At 36.7% G+C, this 20,436-nt stretch overlaps 1 protein-coding gene across 3 annotated transcripts in view; it reads left to right on the forward strand.

Moving 5' to 3' along the window:
- Positions 1-20,436, forward strand: part of PTPRD (protein tyrosine phosphatase receptor type D) — a 373,393-nt gene that overhangs the window by 265,032 nt on the left and 87,925 nt on the right. For all 3 annotated transcript variants that reach the window (XM_054186468.1, XM_054186469.1, XM_054186470.1), the window contains 5 exons: positions 333-430; positions 1,331-1,590; positions 6,197-6,287; positions 13,717-13,926; positions 16,899-17,059. In XM_054186468.1, coding sequence (XP_054042443.1) covers positions 333-430; positions 1,331-1,590; positions 6,197-6,287; positions 13,717-13,926; positions 16,899-17,059 — 820 coding nt within the window. The remainder of the gene's footprint in view (positions 1-332; positions 431-1,330; positions 1,591-6,196; positions 6,288-13,716; positions 13,927-16,898; positions 17,060-20,436) is intronic.

The following is a 20,436-nucleotide window of genomic DNA, read 5'->3' on the forward strand; positions in this document are numbered from 1 at the left end:
TAAAAATAGGTTCATCAAACACAAAAGGTAAAGTATGTAAATCTTAATATGTTTTGGATGCCTTAGAATTCAGTTGTCCCTTGCCAAGCAGGTTCTGGCTAACATCTTCACAATTCTTTCAGGTAAGGAAAATGTACGTGTTGGGTTGTCACTAGATAAGAGCGAGAATGAGTTAAAATGTGATATTTAAATATGAACAAACAGGTAGGAGAAGTGAATCCTTGTTGGTTTTACCTAAATGGAAAGCTAATACTCCCAGGTAGCAGTGGAAATATGACAAGATCTAAGCTCCAAGATGTTGTTTATATACATTGTTTCTTTTTTTCCAGCAGTGTTTGCAAAAAATTTTCATGTTAAAGCAGTAATGAAGACATCTGTTTTGCTGTCCTGGGAAATTCCAGAAAATTACAATTCAGCCTTGCCTTTCAAAGTAAGTTGTTTTCCATTTGTACAAGAGAAAATACAGACTATAGACAATGTCATTCACCTGGTTAAGTGGCTTACTGAACATGTGGATTTTTTTGGTATTGCTGTATTTAAGAATGCAAACTAATCAGCAATATTGACACAAGCTGTTAAATTCAGTTGTTTTGCAAGATGAGGTTTCCACTGTTGTGTCAGTATTTCCAAGTCAGGATCATACTGGCTATTATGCATGGTATGAACAGTTTTTCAATTTGTAGTTCATTGCTACTATTCTCTATTCATTCTCTACTAGTATTCATTCTCTACTAGAGAAAACAGTGAAAGAAAAGAATAATTTTATTCTTTTTTTTTAGTCATTTCTGTAGTGACTGTAACTGAGTACCATTTTGGGTTTTGTCTCCTCACATTAACAACAAAATATTTTTGCATTACAACTCTTTTACTCCACATTAGCCAGATAAAGAGACTCAATGTAACCTGCAGTCTGCCTGTCATCATTCTTCATCACTTGTGTCATCTCAGACAGTGGCGAGTGAAGAACGGTATTTTACGAACTAAATGTCGCAAAAACCTTTCTGTATAAGGAGTGTGAATGAAAAAGTCAAGCTACCATTAACAAAAAGTGTGCCTTGATATAAATGCTGGGTTCAAGAAAACTACTGAATTTGAATAAGTGAAATTGGATTTTAGGAGTGTTTACACTGCTATAAATTAATGTAGTTCCTTTTTATCCCTGAAAGTGAGTTTAGTTGCGGTAGTGAATTCAGTACTATCTTACAGCCTAAAATGCCCAGTAACTTTCATTTTAAATTTATAGCTGAGGTTCGTTCCTGAATTCAGTGTGGCAGTATCGGTTGCCTTCTCTTAGTAACCAAAACCACCTTCAATTTACATATTAACGTAGATCCTTTATGATGATGGGAAAATGGTGGTGGAGGTTGATGGACGTGCTACACAAAAGCTGATCACTAACTTGAAGCCAGAGACATCATATTCATTTGTGCTGACGAACAGAGGGAATAGTGCTGGGGGTCTTCAGCACAGAGTGACAGCAAAGACTGCACCAGACGTGCTTCGCACCAAGCCAGTCTTCATTGGAAAGACCAACTTAGACGGCATGATAACTGTGGAACTTCCAGAAGTACCTTCAAATGAGAATATAAAGTGAGTGAATGAATGACATACCATTGTTTTTGTCTCCAGAAAGATGATTATTTTTACTGTTAATTAAATCTAGAGCTGTAGTGGTGGACCAGGGATTTATTCTTCATAATGGTACCGGTACATGAATGCGTCCAGTGGAGGACAACAAAACTGCTGAAAGGGCTGGAAGGCATGTGCTATTAGGAACAGCTAAGGAATTTTGTTTTGTCTACTTTGGAGAAAAGGAGGCTGGGCGGGGACTTCATTGCTGTCTACAGCTTTCTGGAAAGGGGAAGTGCAGAGGGAGGTGCTAAGCTCTTCTTCCCAGTATCCAGTGATAGGACGCATGGGAATGGTTCAAAGCTGTGCCAGGGGAGGTTTAGACTGGACATTAGCAAGCATTTCTTTACCGAGAGGGTAATCAAAGACTGTAACTGGCTTCCTAGAGAGGAGGTCGATGCCCCAAGCCTGTCAGTGTTTAAGAGGTTTTTGGGCAAAGCCCGTAACAATTTCCTTTAACTTTTGTTCAGCCCTGAAGTGGTCAGGCAGTTGGACTACACGATTGCTGTAGGTCCCTTCCAACCGAAACTATTCTATAAGTTTGTCACTTAGCCAAGTATGCAAGACTGAGTAAAATCTAGACGGAAATATATGGAGAAAGATTGTCCTTCAGTTTGTAGTTACTTCTTAGAGGACTTTCGTGTTTCATCACTGATTTCAAATAGTAAAGAGGGATTAAGGAATCCAGTTGTGTTTTGAACAGCATGTCCTCTCAAGAAGAATGGATAACCCATCAATGGGTAGCTGCCCTGCTGCAGCACCTTGAAGTACTCAGACAGTCATTCCAGAATTACGTGGAGTTTTAAACAATTGTTACTGCACTTATAATGATTCAGATGAATTAATTCTGAAGTTTTTTATTAAAAGAAAAATCTCAGGTCTTCTCCACTGGTCCCAGAAAGAAAACAGGAGATTTTGCTGAAAACTTTTGCAGAGAGTTTACTAGAGATTACTTACATTTTGGCAGAAAAGGTGCTGTGGAGATTTAAACAGCAGTAACAGGACTGAAGAGCTGACAGCACACGGTCAGCAGGGATTAGAAAGGTTAGATAATAAAGATTTGCCAAGAAAACATGAAGCATGGTATAATCAATAAGTGTTATTGCTCTGCTTATAGTGATTCTTGTTGGTCTATAAAGTCCCATGTGTAATGTAAAGGAAATGGGGAGGAAAATGAGCAAGTCATTAAATATTGTTGGGGATTCAACTTGTCTTCTCCCTGGTGGGTTTTTACTGATGGCTTTGTAGAAAGCTGCTCCCCTTTTTCATTACTGACTGAAGATTTCGAGGTAGGTGAGGTCAAGAAAAAAATGACTTTGAGACATTAAAAGGATGAGAAACTGAAAAATGTAGCCATTATCATTAGATTGAGTAAGATGTGGTCAGTAACAAATGCAGCTAAGGAAGACTGAAGATGGAATGAGTCAAAAAAGATTTATGAGGCAGAGCATTCATAGAGAGAAAAAAGTGTGGGGTATCTGGTCAAACAATAGCAGAAGATAGTAGTGGAAAAAGAGCTGATGCCCTTCCTTTTATGTAGTGTAAAAATATGTAGTGTAAAAAATAAAAGAGGCTAAGTGACATCAGGAAGGGTACATTAAACCTATGGGGTCCAACTCCCAATTTTGCAGATAATGTACCTCCTCCTTCTACATCTGTTCCCTAAAAAGAGGTGGTTGGGCTAGAGCTAGAAAAACAAAACAACAAAAAAATAGATTAACTTGACCCTTGAAAGAAGGCATACCAAAGCAACTAAATACTGAACAGAAAAAGCTTACCTGATGCTTGCTAGAATAAGTAAGATTATTGCAGTTATAGTCTTCGTATGGCAGGAACAATTTTGGGTAATAGTTATGTTGACATTTTTACAATTGCTCTTCCTCTATGGGTACGTTATACACTCGTGATTGTCTCTATCTTACTGTGAAGTACTATACACTGAGAATCTTTCAATAATACTAATTACACAGAAGGTGAAACAGTTAATGCTTTGCTCTAATGAATTACAAGTAAATACTAATGGAATTGAAGGTAGTGTTAGAAGAGCCTTTGTAATTTATTAAAGATGGTAGAAGTAATTTTCATTGTTTCAATGTGTGATGGTGATACAGCATACAAACTGGAATAGAGCTCATGTTATGCTAGGTAAAATGGATCTCTTTTGCTGGTGTCATCTCAAGTGAGCAATTTCTCCATTTTCCTGTTGTATTTTGGCCTAATCCAAAGCAATTTTTATATGTAAAGGACAGTTCATGTTTCTCTGAATCTCTTCCACCTTTGCAAAGTCTTAGGTAAAAACAGGTCTTTATGGAAGACTTTGGCCTTTGTAATACTCAGTAGTTCAAGCAATATCCAAGCAAACCTTCCATTTCTTGCCCTTCTCCTCCCCCTTTCCACCCAAAAAACCCCCATACTCAATTCAAACAAAAAAAATAATAAAGGAAATAATAAAGCATTTTTTCAAGAGATACTGCATTTTCTGGAGTTCGCTGGAAATAGCAGAACTTTGTTGTCCTTTACAATTTGCAGCACTATATATTTATGTGAACAGTTTCATTTTTCTGCTTGTTGTTGATGTATTTGTGCTCTCAGCTTTAAAATACTTTGTATGTGCCGAAAGTCTTAGTGCAAGATCAAAGTTATGAGTGGGAGGCATGCATGAAGAAAGTGTGAAAGAGTGTGAAAGTAACATTTGCATGCTGGATGTTCCTTGATTGAAAAAAAAAAAAGAAAGAAAAAGAAAAAGATGAAGAAGCAAAAAAAAAAAGGGATAAGTAAGAGACTGCTGTGCAGTTCATCCAGAAGATGTATCTTCGATGTCTGAAAGACATGTAGGGGCCAATTCTCAATTATATTTTGTCTTGGCTCTTAGGCATCTGTTAAAGAAAAGGTATGTAGGTTGTAGTAATTGTATGAATGGATAAATCAGCATTCACTAGGATTTGTTACTCATGTATCCAAAGAGTTTTAAAAATACCATACTCAGGTTTAAAATCTGGGTTCAACCTGCCTTTCTAGTTTTGAATAATAACATCAGTGTAAATGGTAATTTATCATATTGTTACTATAATAATGCATGCTGCAGATTATTTTTTTTTTAATACTGGAATAGACCGACTAAGCAGCAGTTAAAAATCTGTGGCGAGCACAGAGTTGTTGGAGCTCAGCATTTCCACAGAGAAATTTTTCAAATTTCTTAACACAGGAACTAATAAATATGTGCACTTGCTACAGTCGTTAAAAAACCAAAGTTTTATTGCATTTCTTTTATGGGAAGGAGCTTTGATTAAGAAGAGACCATTAAAATGGACCAATGGTGTGCACTGGTATAGAAGAAAGACAGTTTACAGAGTCAGTTTAGACTGAAATAGTTTTGGATCAATTGTAAGGCAAGTCCCTTTCTGTAGACTCTCTTTTCATTAATTACTTTAGGTTTTTCAACTGCATTGCGTGAGTAAAATGAATAGTCCGTGCTGCAGAAGGTTGAATAGGTTGTAAAAAATGGCAGACTAGAAGAGAAGATGGTCCATGAGACATTAAAAATTATCTTCCACAAAGGAGGGATGGAGACACCTACTTAATAAGCTCTGTTGTTACTAGAAACAAAGGAGAGAAGCTTCTTTCCCTCTCCTCTGAGATGGAGAGTGCTTGACTGTTTGACAAGTGTGTTTATCAAGAAGATGTATATTATACCATCCTGGATGTCCTGCTGTTGTGATTCTTCTCCTTCTTTCCTCGCAGTAATGTGAAATTATGGATCTGCCTGACATGTATCCAGGCTTTGTGAAGGAAACAAGGAAAGTGCCATATCTCTGTCATACTAGAAAGTATAATTTACTAGTCTCCATGCGGGGTAGGAGGAAGATATTTTCAGGAAAATGTTTCTGAGGAAAACTGATATGTGTAATTTGCAAATCCTAGCTGTAAAGAGCGCATACATTAAGCTCTCTAGTCTATGACTGTGAACAGAATACTTAAGTAGATAAAGCTGATAGTGATAGATACTCAAAAGTAAAGTGTGTGTGGGAGAAGTGTATGCTATGTCTTCTTTATTTTCTCTGTATAATAGTATTGGCATCAACAAACATATTATGTTAACCTACTATTTTGATTATTCATGAAAATGGGGGAAGATGGGGTGATAATTGAGATTTAAATATATGGTAATATGTTTCAATCTAGAAGTTTGGGGTTTTTTCCAAGTGTGACAGTGGCAGGTGACAAATATCCCATGGCTCTTGTATTTCAACTGAAATAATAAGCTGCAGTCAAATATGTAGGCATTTTTGAACATTGTAATTAATGTTTCTTATACATATTTATATGTTTACAGGAAAAGGCAGGTAATTACTGCCATTTGTTTGTCAAATGTTTTACACTGGATGTGGTTTCAAGAGTATGAATCTTTACAACTACGTTTAGAAGGCTGTAGTGGCATAATAAAATTGAAAAGTTTGTTCTCGACATACAGCTACTCTCTCAAGTTCCTCCTAACAGAAACCTGCTCCATCAATTTATCTATTCCTTTTCCTTCAACTTCACTTTTGTCCAACTATTTCCTTTACAGAGGTTATTACATAGTTATTGTGCCTTTGAAGAGGTCTCGTGGAAAGTTTATCAAACCATGGGAGAGTCCAGATGAAATGGAACTAGATGAGGTACTATATGTTTTTGTTGTCGTCTCCTCCTTTATTAAAGAAAAAAATCTTATTAGCCATATGTGATTAACTCACGAGTTTTAGAAGCTTTGGTTGTCAGGATATTTTATATTTACATTTGAATTAGCCTGTGGGGACTGAAAAAGAAGTTCAAATTACTTAAATTAGAAGACAATAAATACATTATGTTGCAATAAAACACACAAAGTGTCTGATCTTTGTTGGCATTGATATTTTATTCTTTTCCTATTGTAAAGCATAATGCAGAAGTGCAGGAGGTGAAATGAGTTGTCAGCAAAAGCTTAATCACCAATGATATGAACTCTAATAAAGGTCTGGTTCATTGGTGGGGTATTTACTAAGCCTGTAACAAATGCTAAATTGCAATTTGCACTGCAGTTTAACATTTGACCTTCTTGTGGTGTTTTTACCTGATTCTCACATACTGTAATGTTTCTGGTTAGAAGACTTTCACAGTAGTCTCCATTCTACTGACAGTTTTTGCTCAGAAATAAATGAAATAGGAAAGAGCAACATCATGTCATCCTTCAACACTGTAAATGACATTAACCCAAAGGGTGGAAGTACTTTCAATTTAGGAATAAGCCCAGTAATACTAGAAATGAATTCATTATGTTATTGATATACTAATAATTCCAGGAAATATAGTGTCAGCATTCAGTCTTGTTTCTCTTTTACTGAAGGACAATGTGGCTCATGCAAACTTGCCTTTCTAATTTCAATCTGTAATTTTGGAATAATACTAATATTTATCATTGTAAAGCTCTTTTGAGAGCCCCATATGAAAGCCCTGTACAAAAGACAGGTGGTGGTGTTATTATTGTTATTGTTGTATCTGGCTAGGATTTTAGATCTCATTCAAATGCTGTGGTAATTTGTACATGTAATATCCTTGCAATTCAAAGACCAGAGATCAAAGTCAGTTTCTTTACTCCTGATTTAGTGATCTTTTGAATGGATCGCATCTGTTTTCCCATTTTGTTTTGGTGGATTCAAGAGTTTTATGTTACTGAGGTGCTTCAGCATATGCTTCCCCATCATACAATCACTGGGAACTAATAATCATCTACAAGGAATCACAAGGTTTCTTTTCCCTCCTCCCATTGACAAAATGGATATCAATTTCAATGTTTGCACCAAAATGAAGGAAAATAAAGATCTTCACCAAACTAAAACTGCTGCAGAAATCTTTCAAAATATAAACACAGGTCTTTCAGTCTTTAGTAAGTTTTCTGATCAGAAAAGAAGAATATGTACAGCAACAGGAGAATCCTTAATCAGAAGATTGAAAACAACTGTTCAAAGGAAGGCATGGTTTTCATTACTGCTGACTGACTGAAGCCTGTGTTTCCTCTTGACCAGTTTCATTTATGTGATCATCTCATTTGATTCAATTGCAGCAATGACTTACTTTGATCTATTAACTTCTTCCCTTTAAAAGAACTTGGATTGTAAATGCCTCATGATCATAGTCCTAGCTGACAAAATACGGTTAAACCGTGTAACCCTGACACCAAGATCCATACAGTAATGGAAAACTGATTTAATATTACCACCCACTTTTAACATACAAAGACTGTAGTCACATTCAGCAGCATTAACAGATTAAAGGATAGGTGCCAGATGACATTGAACTTTTTGGCAATTAAATTCTACGGGTCCTGCTGATTCCCGTAACAAAGGGTCATTTTAATCATCTTGCTGGTTGCGGTGCATTAATCTGTATAACAGATTGATAAAGAGCATTTATTAATTCAGAAATATTTGGGTCAGGATGGGTTGTTTCCCACTTCTATGGATATAATTGAGACCACGTTGTAGAATTAATGGTGGAAGAAATAAGATACGCGTTGAGTGGAAAATGAAAATTATTTCTGATGAAGAACTAAAATCCTTGATATATCTTTTACAATTGCCAGCAATACATATAGTAAGTACTGAGTAGCAAAAAAAGTCAAAAGCAGGCAGGAACTGTATTTCATGCTAAGTCATCCAGTTTCTATTACTTAAAACAGTGTTTTACTTCCAGCTTTAGAAAATATATGCATGTTGTTATTAGGTGTAGTATTCCTGACAAACATGTGAAAGCAGTGGAACAATAAATAAATTTGGAAAAAAAAAAACACAAAAACTAACCACACTACTTTCTGAGCTAATAGTTCCTGATGATCAAGTGACTATACTTGTGCATATCTTTTTTTTTTTAGTACAATAGCAGATAACTGTCTAGTATCAGAAAAGGCTGAGCAATAAATTTTCTGAATAAATATCATAGAATCATAGGGTTGGAAGGGACCTCTGGAGATCATCTAGTCCAGCCCCCCTGCCAGAGCAGGGTCGTCTTAGAGCAGGTTGCACAGGATCGCGTCCAGGAGGGTTTTGAATGTCTCCAGAGTTGGAGACTCCACCACATCTCTGGGAAGCCCGTTCCAGTGCTCTGACACCCTCAGAGTAAAGAAGTTCCTCCTCATGTTTCGGTGGAACTTCCTATGTTCAAGTTTGTGCCCGTGACCTCTTGTCCTGTCCCCGGGCACCACTGAAAAGAGCCTGGCCCCATCCTCCTGACAACCACCCGTGAAGTATTTAGAAGTGTGGATAAGGTCCCCCCTCAGCTGTCTTTTTTGCAGACTGAAGAGACCCAGATCTCTCAGCCTTTCTTCATAAGAGAGGTGCTCCAGTCCCCTAATCATCTTGGTAGCCCTTTGCTGCACCCTCTCCAGCAGTTACCTGTCCCTCTTGAACCGGGGAGCCCAGAACTGGACACAGTACTCCAGGTGTGGCCTCACCAAGGCAGAGTAGAGGGGGAGGATGACCCCCCTCCACCTGCTGACCACACTCTTCTTGATGCACCCCAGGATGCCATTGGCCTTTTTGGCCACAAGGGCACATTGCTGACTTGTGGTCATCCTGTTGTCCAGCAGGACTCCCAGGTCTCTTTCCACCAAGCTGCTCTCCAGCAGGTCAGCCCCCAACCTGTACTGGTGCATGGGGTTATTCCTCCCCAGGTGCAGCACCCTACACTTGCCCTTGTTGAATTTCATAAGGTTGCTCTTTGCCCTGATCTCCAACCTGTCCAGGTCTCACTGTATGGTGGCACAGCCTTCCGGTGTGTCAGCCACGCCCCCCCCAAGCTTTGTGGCATCAGTGAACTTGCTGAGGGTGCACTCTCTCGCCTCATCCAGGTCATTGATGAATATATTGAAGAGGACTGGACCCACTACTGAGCCCTGGGGAACACCACTCGTCACTGACCTCCAACTAGACTCTGTGCCCCTAATCACGACCTTCTGAGCTCTTTCAACCAGTTATCTATCCACCTTACTGTCCATTCATCTAGCCCACTCTTCCTAAATATGTTCCAAATACTTTGCTTAGATTGTCAGAAAAAGAGTATTTGCTGAAAGCACTGCTCTGGAGTGTTAACTCCAGTACATAACTGACCACTCCAAAAAACTCTCCAGCCTTGTTATACTTACCTAATCTTCCTGGTTCCTTGAATCTCAATTCTGAGAGAAACTAAGAGGGAGCCAGAATCTTAGAAGAGCAGACAATGGACTACATATTGTGTATCTGAAAATGATAGTTATTAGAGATACCATCCTTTCTTATTAACTCAGAATTTCATTTTGAGTATCATGAGATGTAGTGACTTTAAATATATATTTTATTCAAATGAAATATAAACAAAGTATTATGATTTGTAGTAAAAGTTACCTAGTAGGATTACTTTAGATTTGTAAGCAATAAAACCTAAATAAAAGCTGGTATGTTAAGTCTTAAACCAATTCAGTAATTTTATTGCAATCCTAGTATAAAGTACAACAGGAGATATATGAGCAAGTAATGATATTTGGCAACAATGCCATTTAACGTGAATGAGGCCAGAGGTTCAGCTAAGGTCTATTCAGTCATGTGTAATCAATGTCACAGACAAAATTTTTATGTATGCAGAAACACACCTAAGTTTAGCTGGCCTTAGGTGATAAATAACCACCTTTGAAAAAGTTGAACACATTTTGTTTGACTCAGGCTAATTAACTCTAGCATTCATAGCCAAAACTCAATTTGTGATCACTTCACCCATTGTAACACAGTAATTTAGCATTGCTATCTGTTAAATATATGCATTTTATGTTACTAATTCAAATGCAAGAAATAATTAAGATCAAACATTTTTCTTCCCTTTTCAATTTCAGTCTAATTTTTGATTGCAATACTCTTCCAGTATTTTGACATTTTATTATGAGTTATTTAAAATCTAAATTGTAAATACGGAGTAATCTGGAAACATACGATAAAGAATTTATTTGAAGTAACCACACAAATAGCTTTAAATTCCAGTGGAAACTGTACCCATAAATGAAAATACCAGTTATCTTCAGGGATGGCTCAAGCCATGTACCGCTCCTTGTACTGCAGTACCTATCTGCCTTTGTGTTTCAGCAGACTTCAGAATAGTCAGTGCTCAGCCCTCTGCATAGCTGTTCTTATCTTTACAAAAGATGGCTTCATATAGATGCGAACTTTTCACAGTGTGCTTCCCTCAGCAGATCTTATAAGGGCTGAAGCAACCTGGAACAATCTTTGATTAGTCTCTGCCTCATGTTCTGCCCTCAATAACTCTACCTGGGGCAGAGGAAGATACCAACAGATGTGAGAGTCACCTTCAATAAGGCAAATAAATAGAAATCTTCTTAATATTACAGTCTCTACTGCCCTCATTTTTATACCATTTAAATTTACTCTATCTGCTCACTAAACTGTTTAGGAAGAATAAAAGACAAATATGGTCTGCTGATGGTAAATAAAGTCCTTGAGTAATAAATAATGATTTCTAATCTCAAATTATGGCCAATTCTTGTTTGCTTAGGGCATCCATTGCAATGTACCAGCTTTTGTGTTGGAGCAAGGAAATTGATAGAGTTAAATGAATGTAAAATCTCTGCAAGAGAGAACAGACTCAGCCTTAGAGCCGGAAAGCCGTTGACTGTGTAGATCTTTGAAGGGGTAACATCCAAATGCTCTCAAGTTTGGATCCAAGTGGTACAGATTGCTTCCGTGTCTATCTGTAGCCTGTGTGTGAAATACGTACTTCAATGTGAAGGGGTGTTGATCAGTTGATCAATATTAAAAGCTTCTGTCTCAGTAGCAGAGTGATTGTTTTACATGCATTGGAATTGTTAATAGTGTAATTGCAAAATACAAGACCCCATGTGAGGAGAGCAAGAAGATGTGCTAGCTAAGATGAGACCTAACAGTGAAAAACAGGGTGAAGCAAGAGAGAGTTTCCCTGACTAAACACGTTCTTTGAAATGAAGGTATATAGTGAATATTAGATTTTAATCTCTTTTTTTATTGATCTCTATCTAGCTCTGGAGACTTCTCTCCTCCTCCTAACAAAGAAGTTTGTGCTAATCTATTGTCTGAGCACTGTTTGTGTGCTGAAAAGCCTAAAACAACTGTGTGACCTTGGAAAAATTTATGATTGCAGTCTGAGACATTGAATAAGTTCCATAAGTGAAAAATGAGGGGAACCATAAAAAGACCTTAGAAGTTATCACTTACCACCCAAGAAATGTTCAGGCTCCTTGTAATCAGATCAGATTAATATTTGTTGAATGCCAGTATATCTGAAGTGATAAAAAATATCGATAAGCATTTGTCTGATTTAATAAGTTAATCATCAATGGATTTTAGCAGCAGAGCTTAAATTCCTTTAATAGCTATTATAAGTTTCACAAGATTGAGTCTAGCATCTAATCCTGTTGTAAATGTGCAGATGTAAATTTTAGCTTTGTTCATCAGAAGAAATATTTTATGAAACAAAGAAAAGCGCTTTTTGAAATTCAGATTAGACAGTTTGTGGGTTGTGTATGATAGGGTGGTAGATAGTACTTTGTAGTCTAGCAGTAGAAAAGTTGTCTTAGAATTCACAGTTCATATTACTGATTCCTATCACAAGTATATTGTGTAGTGTTGTGCAAGCCATGAAGAACACAACCTTTCGTGCTTTTGAATAAATGAAATGGCAGTCAATTTCAGGTTTGGGATGAAAGATATGTTTACAAATCACTCCTATAAACTCTTCTGCACTTCATTTACTGTTTCTGAAGTACATTGCAAAGCACTCTTTTCCCTGAGATGTTTAGGACATTAATATGGCCAGAATGCTTGGTAGTCCTTGTGTTAGAGAGAACTAAAAAAAACCAAACCTATCAATAGCCAGTTAGTATTGAGTTGTTTGTATTCCAGAGTTACCAGAAAAAGTTAAAAATTTATTTTCAAAAATTGGAATTTTTTTCAATTTTGTATTTTTTATTCCTATTTTTTAAATAATTACATCATATGACTTACAAATTTTTGTTGTATCAAATAGGAGATAAGAAAGTACCTTGCATATTCATAGGAAGGGAGAAAATATTATTATGCCTTAGGGAAGTAATTGTCCCTTTGAACTTGGCACTTATGGGGCTGCATCTCAAATACTGTGTTCGGTTTGGGGCCGCCCACTACAAGAAAGACATTGAGGTGCTGCAGCGTGTCCAAAGAAGAGCAATGAAGCCAGTGAGGGCTCTAGAGCACAAATCTTAGGAGGAGCAGCTGAGGAAGCTGGGGTTGTTTAGCCTGGAGAAAAGGAGGCTCAGGGAAGACCTTATTGCTCTCTACAGCTACCTGAAAGGAAGTGTGGTGAGGTGGGGGCTGGTCTCTTCTCCGAAGTAACAAGCAATAGGATAAAAGGAAACAGCCTCAAGTTGCACCAGGGGAGGTTTAGATTGGATTTTAGGAAAAATGTCTTCACCAAAAGGGCTCTCAAGCATTGGAACAGGCTGCTCAGGGAAGTGGTTGAGACACCATCCCTGGAGGTATTTGAAAGAAGTGTAGACATGGTACTTAGGGACACGGTTTAGTGGTGGACTTGGCAGAATTAGGTTGAAGGTTGGACTTGATGATCTTTAGGGTCTTTTCCAACATAGGTGATCCTATTCTATGACTGAATTCATATATATGTACACACACATATATATACATGATTTATAATATGATGTGTGTGTAATATGATATGTCCTCAGAGAAGATATATTGCTTTGTTAGCTTCCCCCCTGCCAAGATGCATAAGTATCAGACACTGAAAATTGATCTGATTGTTTTATATTTGTAGTCTGGACAGTGCAATTGCTACGTAGTATCTTAACGAGGATGACAAGAAATTGGAAGATTTTGCAAGAACTAATATAGTGATACTGATAAGCCCCATGAAATGTGGATAAATTGTATTTTTGTAGTTCATGGTCATGCATTAAATTTTCTTATTACATTGTCAATAAGTTAACATTAAAATGTTTAGAGTTATCTTTCTGTTCTTGCTTTCTCTCTCTCTCTCTGTTTTTCCCCTCCCTTCATTCTAAAGCTGCTTAAGGAGATAGCTAGGAAACGCAGAAGCATTCGTCTTGGAAGGGAAGTTGAATTAAGGCCATATATTGCAGCTCACTTTGAAGTTCTTCCTACGGAGTTCACGTTGGGTGATAAGAAGCATTATGGTGGCTTTGAGAATAAGCAACTGCAGAGTGGTCAAGAATATGTCTTCTTTGTGTTGGCTGTAATGGAGCACTCAGAATCTGTAAGTTAGTTATACTTTTCAATCACAACATTACCTTTCCACAGTCATGAAAACATCTTTTTAATGCTTATTCCATTTCTCAAAAGCTATTTTTTTACAATATGTGTCAGAGCATCTCTAAAGCGAGTGTTTTGTTGCTTAGTTCCAATGAATTCCTTGAATTTTTCTATTTTGCTTGCATTTTTATGTGTTACTTCTGTGTTTAAATGAAACCTGAGGATCACCTTTCATTAGGGTGTTGTGATCCTTTGCAAATTATGTGCTTTGCTATTTGAGATCATTGACATGGGTTCTGAGGCATGAACTTCACAGCAATGTCTTTCTCAATGCATTTTAAAAACAGATCATCTCTTGCCTTAATACTACCATTGAATAATGTCATTCCATTCACAGGATTCTTGGAAAGATCCATTGAATCAGAGATATGCACAGCTAGCCTCTTTAGTTACAGTCATTCCCTAACAATTTTATCAGTGAATTGTTAGAAAGTAAGAAAATAATTCAGTAATAAGGAAAATTCCTAACGTGAGCTAAATAATAAGCTGTCATTCCTCCTTACGTTATTAATCATGTAGTTATGTCCCTTTATGCTTGAGTTAATCTACTGCATGTACTACAGTAAAAAAAAAAAAAAGACAGAAATAGGACTGTTGAAAGTTGCAATACACATTAACATTTTAACATTCAGCGTGTAATACGGTATCTTTCTAATTGGTACCTAAGCCTGACAGGTACATTTGCTGGCTCAACCACTTGAAACTACTACACCGATGATCTGAATTCTAGTCTAATGCTTCCAGTGTGTAACCTTACAATTGCATTCTTGATGTGAACAGAATTTACCTACTTAAACACAATAAGGAAGTGGTTTCAATTTGAATACTTTTGGATACATAACTTCATTTGAAAATAAATTAAGTGGCTCCTGGAAGCTTTAACACAAATCAAAAATTCCCCTTTCACTTTTTGACAGTGTCTGTGTAGACAGACAATTCTGAAGTTACTACATCAGAAAGGTTCAAACTGGAGAAAGTAGACAGCTTTTGGCTATAAAATGAGACGGCCAAAAATCTGTGTGTCAGAAATTGCCTGTACTAAAATTGATCTTTTCAATACAAAGTACCATTTCTTATTTATTTTTCTACATTAATTAAGATATTGGTTATTTCGTTTAACCCTAAAGTTATTTCTTTGTTAGAGAGAATTCAGGATGAAAAAGCAGGAATAAATAGGCTTGAAAATTTACAGCTGAAAAGGCTGGTATGGCAAAATGTATCCAGGGGCTTACTGTTGAAGATTTCAAAAGGCATTACTAAACTTTCAATATGGACAATGTCTGGTTTAGAAACACCATCTGAAACATCTACGTGATTAAGTAGCATGAGAGTGAAGAGTTTGTAAGGGCGAGTGAGCTTCAACTCATAGTGCTCCAGTGTATCTGCTCTCAATATAGCTGGTTTTCTTCGAGGACTATCGATCCTACTGCTGTATGAGTTGTAACTTGCAAGGGATGTTTTTCCCAGTATTCAAAATACTTTTAACATCAGGCTTCTCCTTTAGAGAACACAACATTTGTCTGTTGATTGGGAGAATAGAGAACTTGCTTTACAACAGGGCATGGGGAGGTCTGAATTTGTTTAACTTAGTAAAATGGAAGCTGAGAGAGCTTATGATTACAGTTTATAAATATGTTAAGCATCTTATCAAGAGGAAAAATGAGAACAATAGATAATTTTGGCAAAATAATAACTGGGTTAAAATTAGTCATTAATACAGGTAGGTTGAAAACGAAAAGCAAAATCCTATTTATTGGAGAACAGGTACTTATACTGGTATCCATCAGTATCCCTCTGTATCCCTTTCCAGGCATTTTTTTGTGACTGCTCCAAAGGAAGGGGCTAAATACAAAGATTTTATTACTGTATCAATGGGCTTTTTTCAATCTTTTGAGAATGATGAAGATAGGAAAAAAAACTCAGTCTGGTTAGGCGTTTCAGGAGTGGAACATAGAGACTCCCCCGATTTCTAAACAGCAATCACAGACTTTTAAAAACATTTGGTGCCAGTTTAGTAAAAACACGTAATATAACTGGACATCGTTGGCATGGGTACTAACTCAGTATCAGCTAGTGTAAACGCCTCAGCTTTGCCAGTCCTCATCCTATATCTAACCTTAAACCTAGAAACTGTCATAGCCCATAGCCCAAAACAAGGCCAAAGGAGGGGTAAAAAAAACATGTCTCCTTTGGTAACACTTGTCTTGGCTTCAGGCATCTTTCAGAACATAGCGCAGACATGATAAATGAAAACTAATCAGTTCTCCTGGTTATCTTATTGTATCCTAGCAGGCATTCCTGACTTACTGCTGAATCAAGTTTTTAAGTCCTTTGCAAGAACTTTATTTCAAATCCTAATTTAGTGCTGGTGGAGACACTCTAGCAAAGACAAGAAATAAGTACAGACCATTCTTCACTTCTGACTTTACTGTAGCTAAGAGTTCTTTACGTGATCCAATCTTAGGAGGCCGGCTCCTCAGCCGCACCTGTCTGTAATTTTAACTCTGCCATAGATCAGACATCTCAGGTCAGACTAGAATAAAAAAAAAATTATTATTTTCTTATCATAGGTCTTACCTGAGGCATTACTGGCTTTATACAATCCAGTAAGGCAAAGATTTTCAACAGCCTCTACTGGCTCATAATTCTAGTTTCATCCCTAAGAAAAAATTTGAGTATTTAGCTGCCCTTCATATTCTACAGTGGGTTCCCCTGTTTTTCAGACTTAAATTCAAGTTTTTCTCCATTTTCTGTAAGAAAACTTTTCAGTTTGCAAGTTTGTATATTACCTGACTTGAAGAAAAATAGCTACGTTCATTGCTTCATTATCTTGTATAGATTTATTTTAGATAGAGGATAGTTCATATTTTAAATGCACTCCTTTATCATTAAATAAGATTTATTTTATTTGCGTAGACCATGTATGCAACCAGCCCATATTCTGACCCCGTTGTGTCGATGGATCTTGATCCCCAACCAATTACAGATGAGGAAGAAGGCTTGATCTGGGTTGTTGGACCAGTTCTTGCAGTGGTGTTTATCATCTGTATTGTTATTGCCATACTTCTTTATAAAAGGTAAGTTTACCTTTTAGTTTTCCTTCCAGGTGTGTAACTTGCTGATGTATTGGCCATTTTATAATACTGTTCCACACTATATTTTTTGTACTACAGTAGTAAATGTCATTGCTTTGGGATATTTCCGTATTTATTAATCATTTCCAGAATACTGCAGAAATTTTAGTAGATTGACTGGAACTTTCCAATAATTACAGGTATGTGGGTACATTTTTCTGCTGATGACTCTCTATTAACATTTCTGCATTTAAAAGTTTTTTACAGTTTGCATATGTTTATGAAGTATGTTCTTGCATATAAATATGTATGAAATTCACACATTTGCCTTTTTTAAACTTATTTTTAGCTGTGTAATAGTAATACATTAGGGGTTACATTCAGCTTGATGTTAAATGTGATTTTCATCTCCACTCAAGTAATTTGAGTTTTTACTTTTGACGGTTGGCCTCAATTTGGCAGTGTATCTATATGAATTTGAAGCTCTGAACTGAGACATGAAAGAAACCTCAGTAGTTGTTTTCTACTAATCTTGCAATGAGATCAAACTTCACTTATTCCTCTTTCACTGTCTATGACACAGATGTGGGTTTGCTATTACACTTTCGTCTGCCTTAAAATGTGCTAGATGAAAACTGGATATGATGCCTTAATTTATACATAGCAGCCTTCTACAGTGTAAATGAGTTCACAGGGGTCAAGATAGTAATCAAAACCAAAGAATCAAACCTACAAAGTTTATTTTAAAATTTTTGAAATACATCGATAAAGTATAATCGGGAAATACTATAAAGATGCTGTGACCTTATTGGGGGTGGGGTGCACTAGGGATAATTCTGTTGAATGCAGTATATTTTTTAAAACTAATGGCTATGATGCTATCACCTGAATATAAGTATTTAAATTCTGCTTGGAAAGAGAATCCTCCATTCAGCAGTAAAAAAACAGTCCAAGGTAAACGTTAGCTTTGGATTCTAAATTGATACACATTTATAGGATTTTCTTTAGGGCTATAATCATACAGCAGCATAATACATGGTCTATTGCTTGCAGATATTCTGTCTTGTGAAGGTTTCTATTAGGGCCTACTGTCTTAGCCAATCTAATTGATTAGCAACCAGTGAACCTCTGTTTTTGTCTGTCTGTCACTTCAAAAACTGGTCTTTAGAGATGTGCTAAAAGTGAAATAGTCCTTTCTTCTGATTATTTTGGAGTATTAAAAGTAAAACCTCTCCCATACTACAAAACAAATCCAAACAATGGCATATAAAGCAGATGTGTAACTGCTTCTGGAAATATTGATTGCATTTATGGAACCATAATAACAATCTTCGGTTCTATTACAGGCATATTCCACAAATGAGCAGGTAAAATCTGTTCATCAGTAGTGTGAAGAGATTATCATTCACTGAAAATGGGGGACACATTTTCCATCTGTTATTTACTACTGGTACTAGAACTGTTCAGGCAAATGTCCATACGTATTTATTTATTTTCCTATTTTCAGCTGTAAGCTGTAAATTGTTAAACTGCACTGATTTTGCAAATCACCTCTCAGAAATTGTGACTGGAGTTTTACCGGTCTGTGTTCCTCTGTGAACTTTTAATTTCTGTAAAAAAAGTAATATATAATTGTATATTTATTTTCTAGAGTATGCAACCTGGATGCAAGCTAACTGCTAGAGTTTGGTAGCTTTACTGTCTGTAGAACAGCAATAACTAGACAAGACTGTACGGATATTTGTCATAATGCTTTGAGAAAACAATGAAATCTAATTTCTGAGTTAACTCTGTTAAAGGGAATACTGTGGCTACAGGAGTTGGACATAGTAAAAATATGCATTAAAAAGTAGGAAAAAAAGAAATTTTCACGGATATGGGAAATTTTACAAGTATATTTTTAGAATCTATTGAATTATAAATGCAAAAGGTGGGATAGGGAGAGAATAAAACAAAGGATTGAGAACATCTGCCTAATGCATGAAAACACGTGAAAAATGTTAAAAAGAGGAAGATGATGTTGAAGATGTGGAATGGGAAGAAGACAACTGGGAAATAGATGCAATACTGCAAAGGGCAGTAACTCAAATAATGAACTATGCTTAATTCCCTTTGTCCATAAAAGCCTTTATGAACAGACTTGGCCCACTAATTTCACGATTTACAGTACTACTACATTTTAATTTCTATCACAGAGAAAGGATGACTGCAGTTTCTAAAAGAATCATTTTAAGGGGAGAAGTCTTGCCCTCCTTTAAAACAGAAGCTATCACAGATAGTGTGGCTAAGGTTTGTGGGTTGGTGTGAAGCATATTTAACTATCAAAAAGATTAGTGCATATTTGACCCCTTTATTATTTGTTGGTCAGTTTGTATAAAGATTATTGCCCCTGCATTTAGTTCTCTCTTAAAATCTGAAAGCATAGATAATGCATAGAAAGATTTTTGGATCATATATTAGAATATACCCAAAAGGTCATTGGCGCTTAGTACTTAGCAGTGATGGTGAAAATACTGAAGAGTATCTTTTGTTGCCATCGGATATAGCTGTGATATAATATCCAACACAACTGAGGCCGATTAATATACTGTGTGTAGAAGAGCTCACAGATTCACAGAACCAAAGGTCACACTTCTGGAGACTGCCCTGTCCCAGCCTTGCTCAGATCACGGCCAGCTACAGCAGGTTGCTCAGAGGTATGTCCAGGCAGGTTTCAGTTTATCCAAGAATGGAAACTCCACAACCTATCTGGGCATCCTGTTCCAGTGTTCAACTATCCTCACAGTAAAATATTTTTTTCCCAAGTTACAGTTGAATTTGGAGTTGACATCTTGGCAAGCAGAACTGACTTGGCCAGTGACCAGTTCAGTTTTCTCTGTCATTGCAGCAGTGATACCACCCTGCAGTCACGGTGAAGGGAGAGAATTATTTTGGGTCAGATCTTTAATCTGTTGGACTTAAATCTAAACAATCAAATTTAGGGATCCAAGTAAATTAACTAAACATCACTTTCTTTTTGGTCATATTCTTGCCCTCAAGAAAATATTTTTTTTGCTGGTTCAAAGATGGAGTAAAATATACAGCATAGTAAGATTTATATCCAAAATTTCAAACAAAGGCAAACACTTACCTAGATATAGAGATGGTGCAGGCTAAGTCTCCCCTAGAGACAATGCCTAACCGTTATGAGGGCTGTTTGAGTCACAGTTATATCTCAAGGTGGTTTTGATAAAGCACTGCCTTACTGCAACCTACAGCTTAGGCAAACCTACAGTAAATCCATTCGACTTGCTTTTGAATGTGTGATATATGTTCAATTACACAGGATATAGATGGTTAGGAACCCAGTGAATATTAAAGAGCTCTAGAAATTGTTCGGT

The sequence above is a fragment of the Rissa tridactyla genome, chromosome Z (genome assembly GCF_028500815.1).
Source record: "Rissa tridactyla isolate bRisTri1 chromosome Z, bRisTri1.patW.cur.20221130, whole genome shotgun sequence".
Taxonomy (NCBI): Eukaryota; Metazoa; Chordata; class Aves; order Charadriiformes; family Laridae; genus Rissa; species Rissa tridactyla.